Here is a 14,330-nt window from a genome sequence, read left to right as displayed (position 1 = left end):
TTATAGCCCTGGAAAGAAAAATATCAATGCGACAAAGCAGAGAGGAGCTTATAAAACGAGGGGTCTTGAAGGAAATCTATGATAAAGGTAAGAGCAACTAGTCCATTTTACCATCAATAAATGGAATCATTGGGAGTATGGATGTTTTTCATGGAATCTCAGTCAGAGGGAACCTCAGAGGTCATCCAGCCCAACTCACTTTTGAAACATGAATTCCTTCTTTTATATTCTGACAAGTAAATGGTCCTTTATCAATGACATTGCTTCCTGAGTGATGCACTCCATCCCATTTGTGGAGAGCTATAATTTTTAGTAAGTTTTTTCCTTATATCAAGTCAAGAGGATAGTAGATATTAAGCTGGTCTCAAAGTTATGAACACATGGTTTCAATTCCCACCTCAGATACTTACTGGTCAGAGTTTGGCACATAGCAGGAACTTAATAAATTGATTAATTTAATGACCCTGGACAAGTCACTTAACCTGTCTATGCCTTTTTTTCTTATCTGTAAAATGATGGGGTTGAGGACTCAGCCTCTAAATGCTCTAACTCGATGATCCTATGAGTCACAACATTTTTTTCAACCAATTATATCCATTGGTTCTGTAGAGCCAATCAAAACAAATCTAACCAATTTTTTACACACTTGCCCCTTAAAGACACAAAGATAGCAATTATTTTTTCCCCAGAGTTGTCTCTTCCTAAGGTTAAATAGCCCCTGTTCTTTCAACAAGTCTTTTATAACATTATTTCATATTCCCAATTGGCCTTTTTCTTAATGTGCTCTGGCTTATTGATACTCTCTCAAAAATGTGGCATGTGAACCCAGCAATCCAGATGCATCTGACCAGGACAGAACACATTGGGACTATCTGACCCCAACTTCTTAAAGACTATGAAAAGTTTCAAGTTTAGGGCTAATAATGAACAATGGCCATGTGAACCAGACAAGTCAAGTTTGGAAAGATTCATTATCAGAAAGCTGGTCAAAGTGATGAATTTCTCTAACCACAACAACTCATGAAGTCTGCCTCCTGAGGCTTGGAAGGGTTATGATCTTTGTTGGTGGAAGCAATTCCTGTACTGATGATCTCATGCATCTTTTGCCAGCCTTAGTTTCATTGGGTCATACTTTATATAAGGATACAAGCTACTAAAATATTAAAAAGATAATAGAATAGAAGAATGGTTATGATCCATATAGATAAGAAGGCCAAACTAATTTGGCCATAGAATATTGGTGGGGGGAGCGGAGGAGATTAATATACTAATGGAATCCACAAGTACTAGTCTGAAAAACCTGAGAGGATAGGAAAAAATATCCCAGGATAAGGGAAATGGGAAAAATCTGGGCGTAATAATAGGGGAATTTCAAGCAAATTGCAGTATGTATCAAATATTTTGGGTACAGGCATAATTCCATGATTAATATTTTAAAGAAGTCCACATAAAGACCAACTGAAGAAATTGGGGATATTTCTTGTAGAAATGAGAATCCGAATTTTAAGGGTTGTCATGGCAATGGCGGCTCTCCTTAGCCATATAGGGCTTAACGTGAAGTAGTAGGTGGAAGATATAGAGACAGTTTTAGGTTCATTGTAAGGAAAAACTATCTAAAAATTAGAAAGGTAGAATATGTTGCCTAGGGAAGTAGTAGGTGTTCAGTAAGGGATGTTAGGCAAAGAGTGAATTATCGTTATTAAAAGGCTTTAAATTTAGAGAGGGGTTAAGCTACTAGTCACTTCCAACTTCAGAATTCTGTAATTCTGATATAGCTAACCTTGAAATTGCCATATAGCTCACTTATGGTTCAAAGTACAAAAAGTTCTTCAGAATGCAGCACCGATGTAGATGATATACTGACATTATAGTAAACATATTAGTCTTTTACTAGAAAGAATTATAAGCCTCACTTTTTCCAGTATCAATGATATATTGAGAGAAATCATGATGCAAAGCTGTGTTAAAATTCAATTGCTTTGGGAGAGATTTTTTGCCATAGCTTCCCATAACAAATGTTAAAATTCTACACCATCTGAAATTATCTGTAGAGATTAGGATTTTGTTTGAAGGCAATTCCTACAATGAAGGAATTTTGAGTGGGAATAATTATAATATAGAATTATAACTAAGTACCTGTGTATAAACTGATATAGTTTCTTCATTGACTCCTCTGATTTCTTTTGTTTACTGAATTGCTCTTGTTCCACCTCTTTTCCCTTTTCAAGAAGTTTTAGAACATTAATTAGAGTATTTGTTACTCCAAACTCTGTTGTTCAGTCATTTTAGTTGTATCTGACTCTTTGTGACTCCATTTAGGATTTTCTTGGCTTGTCCCATTCTAGTTAGAGTTAAACAGGACACACACACACACACACACACACACACACACACACACACACTACTTAAGATCTGTTCTAAGAATCAAAATAAAACTGGAATTAAGAGACTACAATGTGCCCCCTGCCTACTGTTCTGTTGTTCATTTTCCAGTCTGCAAAGGCAGGTTGTTTTGCTGACTTTTATTATTTCTTTGTGACTCTTTTATATGAGTTCCTCTGATTGAATATCATCATTATAACCTATTCTATTTATTCCATCCCTACCATGGATCACCCAAATAACATTTCCTAATGTATTCCTTACATTTAATTTATAAAGAGAGGTGAGAGGGAAAAATAGGATGGAAAGAGAGGACGGAAGAAAGAAAGACAGAAAGAGGAGAGGGCGAGAGATAAGGAAAAGGGGGAAAGAGAGAAGAGGAAGGGAGTATGGAAGAGAGAGGAAGAGACAGAGACATAGGTAGAGAAATAGAAGGGAATATTTATCAAGTACTTTGCCCGAATGAAATACAAGTAAATGATAAAGTAGCAGCTCCTTTAGTGAAAAAATGAAATTAAAGATAAAAGTAGATTTTAAATTTCCAACATTTTAAAGTAATTTCTAAAATTATTATAAACTACTGGGACCAAAAAAGGAACTCAAAGGAAACTTAGTTTATATCCTTATCTATAGGCATAATAGCACTGAAAACCACCTAAACCAGAGGGGCTTTTTGAGGTGAATTTGCAAAAAAAATCCACATTTTATTCAACTTTTAGCTCTTCCAAAGTTTAAAATATCAAGTTCAACTGCTAAGGAGAAAAAATGAACAAAGAAAAAGATCCTCTCTTTTTCTCCTAAAGTCAAAGGACAAAGAATGATCTGTCCTGGGATGGGTAAATGTAAAAGACTATGAGGAGAGATGGGAAACAAAAGCCCCTGCCAAATATTTAAAATAAAAAAATAAATAAATAAAAAAAACCTGATGAATTCAGGACAATTCAAGACAAATAGAAATGAATAACAGTGAAAAAAATCTCTCCAAAGAACAAGTCATAATGTCATTGATTTATCTTCTTGATTCCTTATATCTACCTTATATCTTCTTGGAGCTCTCCTTTAAAAATCTAACCAAGGGCAGCTGGATAGCTCAGTGGAGTGAGAGTCAGGCCTAGAGACAGGAGGTCTTAGGTTCAAACCTGGCCTCAGTCATTTCCCAGCTGTGTGACCCTGGGCAAGTCACTTGACCCCCATTGCCCACCCTTACCACTCTTCCACCTATAAGACAATACACCAAAGTACAAGGGTTTAAAAAAAAAATCTAACCAAATCCTTCATGCTTCTGTATAAATCTTTTCTTTTCCTTCTATCCTTACTAAAGAGAAAGAACCGGTGACTATGCGTAAAGGCCTTTAATGTTCTTGAAGATGAGATAATGTTTGTAAAGTTCTTTGCCGACTGTAAAATGCTGTAAAAGTTCAAGCAATATTATTTATTGTCATCCTCAGAGCTTGCTTTTATCCAGTTATATAACTGCATTACCCTTAACCTTTCTTTTTGCCAACCTCACTAATTCACTTCGCTTTCAGATTTAGTAGGAATAAGTTAATTTTGTCAGGGAGAAAACTGACCTGTGGAATATTTTTTTAATCATTTACTTTTGAATAGATATAGTAAATAACACTAGGCTCCCTAAATCTGCCTATTAGAGGACCAAATTTAATGAAATCACAGCACTGTAGAACCAAAGACAGCTTAGAAATCACCAAGTCACTTTAGAGGCAAGGAAACAAGCCCTGAGAATTTGAATGAATTTATAGTGACAGAATTAGGATGACAGCCCAAATATCTTGAGCCCTAATTGTCTTTTTTACAACACCATCCTGATTCTGTCTCCCCCAGTCTTATAGTTTCTTAAAATAAGGATTCTTAATCTTTTTTGTGTCAAGGACCCTTTTGGCAGTCTGGCAAGCCCAGGGACACCTTCCCAGAATAAATATGTATTATGTACATTTATAATAAAAGAAAATGATAACTTTCAATATAAAGCTTAGTGAAAATAAGTAAATTTTTCCCCTTTGTGTTTACAGACCTCCTGCATTCTGTGAAATCTGTTGATGGGTCCTAAGGTTAAGAACCCCTGCCTTAAAAGCCCTCCTTTCCTATTTCTCAGCTGTACCTACTGTACAATTATGCATATGTTTTATTTGACTCATGAACAATACAAGTAGGACATCATTGCATGTACAAAGTGCCAGAAAGCATTTGTAGATTTTTGAAGTCATTCATTCATTCATTAAACATATAATAAGAAATGACTATGGTCTATTCCCTGTGCTGCCAGTGCCATAAATTAAAAAACAAACAAACAAACAAACAAAAAACAGAAAATAATTCTTACTCTCAGTGAGCTTACCCTCTATGGGAGGAAGAGGAAGAAACATGTACACAGATAAGTAATATTAGATAGAGAGAAAAAAATCAGTATTAGTATTCCATGTATATAGATTAAAAAATCTTAAGTACAGGTACAGCTAAAAATGCAAAGATAAATATAGAGAGAGGGATTGAGATAGGGACAGAGATAGAGGGACAGGTAGAGATAGAACTAGAGAGAGAAAAAAAGATATAAATTATATATGTATATATGTTAAATAAAGATAGAAATAGGAATAATATAGATACAGATTACATAGACACAGATGGACATAGATAAAGATATATTTATTGATATAGGTACAAAATAATATGGAAGAAGGGGACACCAACACTATAGGGATTAGGAAATCCTCAGGTAGAAGATGATGCTTGAGCTGAGACTCAAAGCAATCTAGAGACTTTAAGAGGAGTACGTGAGGAGAGGTTGCATTTTGAGTCATTAACTGAAACTTGATTTTCATTTTTTCATATTGTGTAACTAACACCCCTAATTGTAAGCATCTTTTTGGCATGAACCTCATAATTCCCGGTCTTTACCAAGAGATCTTCCCAAGATGCATTGCTCCATGCCATGCATCTGCTACCTTGGTTTGTAATTAGTCTATCAGAGTACTTCAGCAAGCCCTATCACACACTAATCACATTTCAATTACCTTGTTTGTATATAAATGGATATTTCCAACATGAATGCAAGTAATTTGTTCTCTTCAGTGAGTAAATCAAGGAGTTCTAACCATTAACATCCTTTCCTATTAATTTATTTAGTAAACCAATTTTTCAGTTAAAGTTACAGAGATTTGGACTGAAAAAGAACTTAGAGATCATCCAATTTAATCCCTTCATTTTTATTCATTGATGCAGCAGGTGATGCTGGGGATAAAGCTGTGGGCATAGAATCAAGAAGACCTAAGTTTAAATCTGAACTCAGAAACTTAATAGGTGTATGACTGGAAAAGTTACTTAAATTCTCTTTGTCTCATTTTTCTCAACTATAAAATGGAAATAAAAATAGTACCTAACTCCCAGAATTGTTGTGGGGATTAAATGAGATAATATTTGTAAAATATTTAGCACATTGCCTGGAATATAGGAGACACTATGAAAATGCCTCTTCCCTTCCCCTTCTTCTTCTTTTTTTTTTTAAAAAAAACCCTTACCTTCTGTCTTAGAATCAATACTGTGTATTGCTTCCAAGGTAGAAGAGTGGTAAGACCTAGGCAGTGGGGGTCAAGTGACTTGCCCAGGGTCACACAGTTGGGAAGTGGCTGAGGTCAGATTTGAACCCAGGACTTCCCATCTCTAGGCCTGACTCTCAATCCACTGAGCCACCCAGCTGCTCCCCCACCTTCCTCTTTTTCTTAAACACTGTGATTACCATCTTGCCCACATCTAATCTGTTTCAGTTCAACAAATAACATGTCTTCCCATGGAATACTTTCTCAGTTGCTTGGCTGAAATCAAAATCTATACCATTCTCTTGATTCCTGACAATACATGAATAATTCAGATATCTAAACACCAGGACATTGCTCTTTCCAATAGATATCTCTCATGATAACTCTAAAAATGCAAAAATCTTTTTTTAGTTTGTTTGGCTACATTTGTAAGAACCAGAACACTGGGAAGGCAAGAGAAACATCTTCCTCCCCCTTTTTTTATTGACCAGGCCACTTTGTTATTTATGTCCACACAGTGAAAAGAGAACTCCAGCAAAGATCTGCCTTCCTCCAGCATGTCAGATTGAGTCCCCTGTGGTGTATTTATGAAAGGGCAAGAATAAGAGGGGCAGAAATGGATAGGTTGTGATCTTTGAGAATATTCCACTGAATGAACAGAGAAATTTGTTGCCAATTTTTTAATAATGAGACATAGTATAATAAGAACTAAATACTTAGTGATACAATATTAACAGACATAAGGATTACAAAAATATTATCATCTTCATTTTAGAAATGTGGAAACTGAATCTAGTCTTGTATAGGTTCACACAGTAACCTGAGGCAGGATCAGAAACCAGGAATTCGGAGACTTCCTGTCCACAGTCTGAGTGAAATTCGGGTGGTTAAAGAGGTTGCAACACTGATAGGGTGAATCATTTGCTCATAAGAAAACTTGTATCATAAAACAGGGAACTACGAGGTTCCTCAATGCTAACCTTCAAGCAAAAGATATTCCCATTTTAAAGATGATGCACTGGAGACCTGGAAAAATTGTTTGACTAGAAATTTCGTAAAGGAATAGGGACTTGAATCTTGACCTTCTGTATTTGAATTCAAGAACCTCGCCACTCCATATGCACAATTTTAATGTGTTTACTGTGTAATGCATTATTTAACTTGAAGATTGATACAATAGTATTTAGTAATATTGCCTCTCGTGGATGTTGTACTTAATTATATCAGATAAACAGGTATTCATATTATGTATATATATATTTAGAAAAATAAGAATGCTATTTAAATGATTATGCTAAATTGCACCACTTGTTTCCATTTTTACTTATAACAGTGACTTTTGTTTTATATATCTAATATGTATGAATGCATGTATTGTTAATATGTATTTGTTTACATGTACAAGTATATATAGACATGTACACATATATATGCATGTACATATACATATATATGTTTTTATCTTTAATTTCTCTGCGGCAGCTAGGTGTCACAGTGTATAGAACACTGGTCTAAAATCTGGAAAACCTGAGTTCAAATCTGGCATTAGGTATTAGCTGTGTGACCGTGGGTAAGTCACTTAAGAATCAACAAAATAATAAATGAAGTCCAGATTTGTAACATTTGCCAGTTCCTGAGGTGCAAGTGCTCACCTCGAAAATGTATCTCTATCAGTTTTGAGGAGCCAGCACACTCCTGCCTCTAATCAAGCATAGCTTTCACAAGTAGACGGAGTTAGTGAGAGTACACAGTCAAAGAAGGAAGGAATAGAGCTGATTACTTTCAAGTGGACGTCTCATTTCCATTGGGCACTAGAAACCGGAGATAACATTTCACAATATACAATAAGGTGCTTTGTATTTTTTGTTAGCAAATTAGAAAGGCATTTTGGAAATGTTATATTTAATTTTGAGCACAAATACAAATTACAAGAATGTATAACTTTTATGCAGAAGCTGCAATTTTTTTCAACTGATATTATAAAGGAAAAGCCTGATATTTAAATTAAAAGGTCACTGTCTTTAAAGTTTTAAATAGGTCCTGTTTATATCAGGCAATGTTTAGCTTATCTAATTAAAGACTTTCTAGTATGGAGATTCCCTCCACCTGTACAGATAGGCAACTTTCTGTAATTAAGGATCTTACACTTAGAGCTAGAAAAGAGCCTTAGAGATCATTTAGTCCAACCCTCTAATTTTTCAAAAAAGGAAACTGAGCCTAAGAGGGAAAGTGATTTGCCTAAGACATAGTAAACGGTGATGCTCATGTTTGAATTCAGATCCCATGATACCAAGTCATGACTCTTGACACATATGGTTTGGTCTTCCTGACTTTGAAGTCAGCTCTCCGTTTATTGTACCGCACTGATTCTCATCAGACTTATTCCTCTTTAAATCTCTTTGTTTAGTGTTTGTGTATTGAGGTATAACTAAACAACTTGGGTACATGAAAGGATAGAATATTACTTCACTGTGAGAAATGTTGCTAAAAGAATAGAGGGAAGCAGGGGAAGACTTGGACAAACTGTTATATGGTGAAATAAGCAGAATCAAGAAAAGAATATATACTGTGATTACTGCAATATGAATGGAAAACAACAACCATAAGATGAGCGCCTCTGGTTTGAGGATTTGCCGAGTCCCTTTCAGGGCTGCTCATCAATCCTGTGTTCATCTGGTACTCAGCTCTCACCTGTAGCTCCAAGATGTATCCTGTACTATGACCATTCCCTCTCTACCCCACCCTATGTCTTGGAAGATAGACTTAAACCAGGTTGAGGTCACAAACCTGTCAGTGAATTAAGGGACGATGTCAACAAAAGCATGTGAAGACTTCTTTTAGTGGAATGGGTAGATGAGAGCAATTTGTTCCAACAGCCATGAAGATAGTCATCCTGTCTGGCCACTGGACTTTGATGACTATAAGAGAGAATGAGGCTGATTACTTTGTTCATCTCTTTCCTCACTGAAATCTAGTTGATGCGCAAGTCAAGACTTCATCCCATGATGTCAGTGGTTTGCTTCAAAAATGAAGGACAACAGGCCTAGAGACAGGAGGTCCTAGGTTCAAACCTGGCCTCAGCCACTTCCCAGCTGTGTGACCCTGGGCAAGTCACTTGACCCCCATTGCCCACCCTTACCAATCTTCCACCTATGAGACAATACACCGAAGTACAAGGGTTTTAAAAAAAATGAAGGACAAATTAAAAAATAGTGAAGTTGAATAATTTGCAATTAACTGAACACTTTGCAGTGTTATAATGGCCAAGCTTGACCTCAAAGAAGAGATCTGAGAATGTACCTGCCTATCTTTTTTACAGAAAAGAGAATATAGGTGTCTAACACCAAATATACTTTTTTTTTCTGAAAAATGCTGCCCGCTGCTGTAGAAGAAACTGATTGAGTCTGAATGCAGATTACAGCTCACTTTATTTCCTCCGTGAATTTTTTTCCTCTAATTGGAAATGATATGTTTCCTTTCACATCATAATGAGTGTGGAATTACATGTTGCATGATCACATGTGTGACCTGTATCACTTTATCTGCCATCTCCAGGAAGAGTGGGAGTTAGGGAGAGAACGTGAATTGCAAAATTTCAGAAAATAATTATGAAAATTTTATCAATACATAATCTAGAAAAATATAAAAAACAAAGCATGTGTTATCCAAAAAAAGTGCAATACTCAGGGGTGTGGGAACAGAATTGTTATGAGATACTTTGGAATATGACATGGCAGCAATCATTGGAAACACCGTCAAAGTCATGGTAAAAGGGAAAGAACAACTTATCTAAATTTGTAGGCTGCAAACTTCTGTTGTTCTTGACTTCCAACAGTCACACCTGCACGTGTTAGAAATAGTCAAGTAAAATTCTGAATGTTTTTTGCTAAGGTTAATTCATTACCTTAAGAACAATTTTTTAAACTGAAAGTTATTATTTTTTCCAATGATTTCCAGTTGTGGGGGAAAAAAACTATTGTCCTTTTTATGTCTACATCTCTTTTTTTAATGTTTTACTATATTTTTATTTATTTTGCTATTTTCCAAATATACTTTTTTAGAAAATTCCCAAGTATCTCCTTCTCTCCTTCCCTTCCATATATTAGAGAAGGCATCATTTGATAAAAAAAAAAAGATATATAGATATAGAAAATTGTATCTTGCTTACATCAATCTCTTTAACAATTTGAAATTTCTTTCGTGTTTTTTTTTTATTATTTTTGCTTTGATTTTCAAACTGCCCTTGCAGAAAAAGTGACTGAAAGTCACAGAAATGTCTGTGTCGGATTGGAAACAATATATTTTCTAAAATTGATTTTGGGAGCAGCTAGGTAGAACAATGGATAGAGTACCAGTCCTGGAGTCAAGAAAACCTGGGTTCTAATCTGGTCTCAAAAACCTCTTAACTGGGTAACTCTGGGAAAATTACTTAATCCCAGTATTGTCTAGTTTTTACCACTCTTCTGTCTTAGAACTGATACTGAGATAAAAGGTAAGGTTTTAAAAAAATAAACTTGATTCTGAATACATACATATTTATATAAAAGACCTATATTTATGTAAAAGATCTAGCAACCTGAAGAAATTTTTGGCCCCAGGTGCATATTTAAAAAATTAAAAAGACTGTGAGATCAAATTCTCCACAAGTGCAGGATCTACTGGGCTAGAGGAATTTTGTGATGCATTTGTTTCATCTAGACCTAAGATCTCATTAGTGTACCATCAGATCTTATTGCTTGTAATACCAAAAAGTTAAGTGACTTGTCCAAGGTCGTGCAATGAATATGTCAGAATTAGGACTTGAAACTAGGTCCTTCTAGCTCTTTATTCACTGCACCATATTGGGTCTCTCTGTAGAGTCTTTCCAATGGAAAGAACATTAAATTTGTAGTCAGAGGGCATGAGTTTGAATTTGAGTACTTGATCCATTACTTGCTGGTTCTGTGACCTTGGATAAATCATTATACCTCTGAGACTCAGTTTTCCTACCTTTAAAAGAGCAAAAATATCTACCTGGCTACAAAGTGATAATGGAAATAAGATGAGACAACTGATCAACAAACCTTAATTAAGCACCAACTCTATGACAGGTACACTGTACTACTTGTTAGGGATAGAAAGACAAAGATCAAATGATCAGAGCTTAGCCTCAAGAAACTTAACATTCTTTCAACTGAACAATGTAGCCACAGGATTTTTTAACTATAAAGCAATGTATAAATGTGAACACATCTTCTATCCATCATTATAATGGTAAGCAGTCCAAATGTGGATTATAACCTTAATGGGTTGATTAGGCTTAGAAAGGAGCAGCTAGATGGCACAGTGGCTAGAGCTCTGGGACTGGAGTCAGGAAGACTCAAGTTCAAATCTAGCTTCAGACACTAGCTATGGGACCCCTGAACAAGTCACTTAACCCTGTTTGCCTCAGTTTCCTCATTTGTAAAATGAGCTAGAGAAGGAAATGACAAACTATTTGATTATCTTTACCAAGTAAACCCCACAGGCGGTCATGAAGTCTCAGACATAACCGAAAACACTAAACAACAGCAACGACTTATAAAAGGCAAGATTATTCAGAGAACAGTCTTAGAGATGGGGTTCAAATCTGGACTTTGACACCTCCTAACTGTGTGACCTTGGGCAAGTCATTTAATCCCAATTATCTAGCCCTTACCACTCTTCTGCCTTGAAACTGATAATTTAGTAATGGTTCTAAGACAGAAGATATGGATTTCAAAACAAAAGAGATTATTGAAAGAAAATGATCTGGACCCTTTGAATAACTATGTAGGATATGAAGTCTAGTAAATCAGATTAAAGTGATATGTCACTTATGAGGTTAAATAGTATAAAATGTTGGCTTGTATTGAAATTGTACAACCACTGATTAGATCCTCTTACAAGGCTTTATGGAAGCACTATGGATACAAAGAAATCATCATCGCTATCATCTTTCTCTTTAAATGAATGTAAATCCCACTGGAAGAATACAATGTGTATACAGTAATGCCTAGTACAAGTCAGGAAGCATTAAGGACAAAGTACTCTAAGCATTTTCAAGATTTTCAAGAAAGTAAAGATCATGGGAGAGAAAAGAGGCAGTGAGGAATAGTATCGACCAGTGATGACTATATAGCCACTGTATTTGTCTCTGTGCTGGACACTGAGATTCCAAGATTAAAATTATATCGCCCCTGACCTGAGGTAGCTCATAGAATATAGGAAGAGACAACATGTGTGTACAAGTATATACAAAATGAACATAAGACGAATTTTGGAGGAAAAGAGCAGACTCATTGGAAGGAGTCTGGATAGACTTCAACAGAGACCACAAACACAAAGGCAAAAAGTCAGAAGATGGAGTGTCCTGTGGGGAACAGCAGGAGGACAATTTGGTAGGACCATATAGGGTAAAAATGGGAGAAATGTGTAAGGTTAAAAGATCAGGTTGTGGTCAGGAGATAAAGGAAGCAATCAGCCATCGGAATTTATTGAGTGACATGTTTAAATCTGCATATCCCAAATCCCAAAAAGGGAAAGACTTAAGGTGAGGAAACCAATCTATTGTAGGCTATTGCAATATCCCAAGTAAAAAGTGATAAAGACCTGAACTAGGATAGTGTCCATATGAGTCATGGAGATAGAAACGATTGGGTATTTTAGGTAAAATGGAATAAGAATCAAGGTTAATGCTGAGGTTATGATTCTGAATGAATTGAAGAAGAGTGTTGCCCTCAGCGTAAATAGGAATATTTGAAGGGAGAGTGGGTTTCAGAAGAAAAACAACTGGTTCCATTTTGTACATATTGTATTTAGGATGCTTATGAGATATCCAATAGGCAGTTGGATCAGGGAAGGCCAAATGAAAAAGTACCTGAGCTGAACATTGATGGAAGGTCAGGATTCTGGGAGGCTGAGATAAGGATGGCATGAATGAGCAATGGGAATGGCTCAAAGGCAGAGATGGCCTATCGATTTCAGGGAATAGATAGTAGTCTAGTTTAAATGGCACATAGAAGTCATAAAAGAAAATTTAACGAAATAAGTTCAGATCCATAGATTTGACTGGTGTAACGCTGTAGTTGTAGGAACTTAGTAGGATGCTAAGGATAACTCCTCTTAGAGGCAAAAGGGATCTATGTAATATACAGATAAAGCACAATGTGAATTTTTTTTTGTAGAACAGATCTGTTTAAATTGAAGCAATCACTAATTAAGAGTCAGCAAATTCCAGTGTTAACAATGAATGTAAGGACTGAGGAACACAGCTAGAGCTGTATAGGATGCAGGGTTCAAAGGCTCTGTCTGCACCTGAATCACAGAAGAAAACATTTATGCTCATAATGCATACTGCAATCAATGCCGGTGTATATTTATTCATCAAGCCAATCTGTCTTCCATGAGGTTCAAGTTATTGTTTGTGGAAAGCTCTATTATTGGTCAATCAATCAAATAATAAATCAGCAAGCATTGCCTATTATATCTCAGATATACAAAGACAAAAACAAATCTAGTTCTGTCTGCCAGAAGCTTATATTCTATTGGAGGGAAACAACATATGTCCAAATCAATAAATAAATAGTGTTAGGAAATTTGAGGCACAAAGCAGTAGCTGCTGAAGAGATTAGAAAAGGCTTTATTTGGCAGGCGGCAGTGAGGTTAGGGATCATTTATTTAGGTGATGCAGTAGTTAAGAGTTCTGGGCCTGAAGTCAGGAAGACTCCTTTTCCGGAGTTCAAATCCTGACTTAGACCCTTAATAACTGTGTGATCCTGGAAAAGTCACTTAACCCTATTTGCCTCAGTTTTCTCACCTGTAAAATGATCAGGAAAAGGAAATGGCAAACGCAGGGTCACAGAGAGTTAGACACAGCAGAAATGTGACTGAACAACAATATTTGAGCTCAACTTTAAAAGAAATTAAGAATTCTAAATAGGAGAGGTGGGAGTAAGCATGGAACGCCTGGGCAAAGGCACTGAGACAGAAGACAGAATGTCCTTGGTGAGGAGAAGCAAATAAACTATTTTGTCTGCAATTTAGAGAGTATGCAGGGAAATAATAAGCCTGAAAAGTGACTTGAAGACAGATGGAAAGTGCTTTAAACGCCAAAGAGAAGAGTTTGTATTTCATCCTGCCTAGAGGCAATAAGGAGCCACTAAAACTTTTTGAGGAAGGGAATAACATAGTCAAACCTGTGCTTTATGATTATAACTTTGGTGACTTTTTGGAGAAGGTTTGGAGAGAGTTCTTCATGTTCTTTCTAGATTTCTTCCATGTGATCTGGACTGCTTATCCTGACAAAGAAAAACTCTCAGGAGCTCTTACAGCATTTGCATTCCTCTGACTACTTGTATGTGGGCCAACTATTGGATTCTTTTCTCTCAGAAAGGG

At 36.0% G+C, this 14,330-nt stretch overlaps 1 protein-coding gene across 1 annotated transcript in view; it reads left to right on the top strand.

Annotated features, from left to right (window-relative positions):
• Positions 1 to 14,330, top strand: part of PHACTR1 (phosphatase and actin regulator 1) — a 647,986-nt gene that overhangs the window by 495,604 nt on the left and 138,052 nt on the right. Inside the window, exon 4 of the mRNA XM_044658144.1 lies at positions 7 to 87. Within this exon, the coding sequence (XP_044514079.1) occupies positions 7 to 87 (81 nt within the window). The remainder of the gene's footprint in view (positions 1 to 6; positions 88 to 14,330) is intronic.

This window comes from Gracilinanus agilis, chromosome 1 (assembly GCF_016433145.1).
Source record: "Gracilinanus agilis isolate LMUSP501 chromosome 1, AgileGrace, whole genome shotgun sequence".
Taxonomy (NCBI): Eukaryota; Metazoa; Chordata; class Mammalia; order Didelphimorphia; family Didelphidae; genus Gracilinanus; species Gracilinanus agilis.
This window is presented reverse-complemented; position numbering and strand designations above follow the sequence as displayed.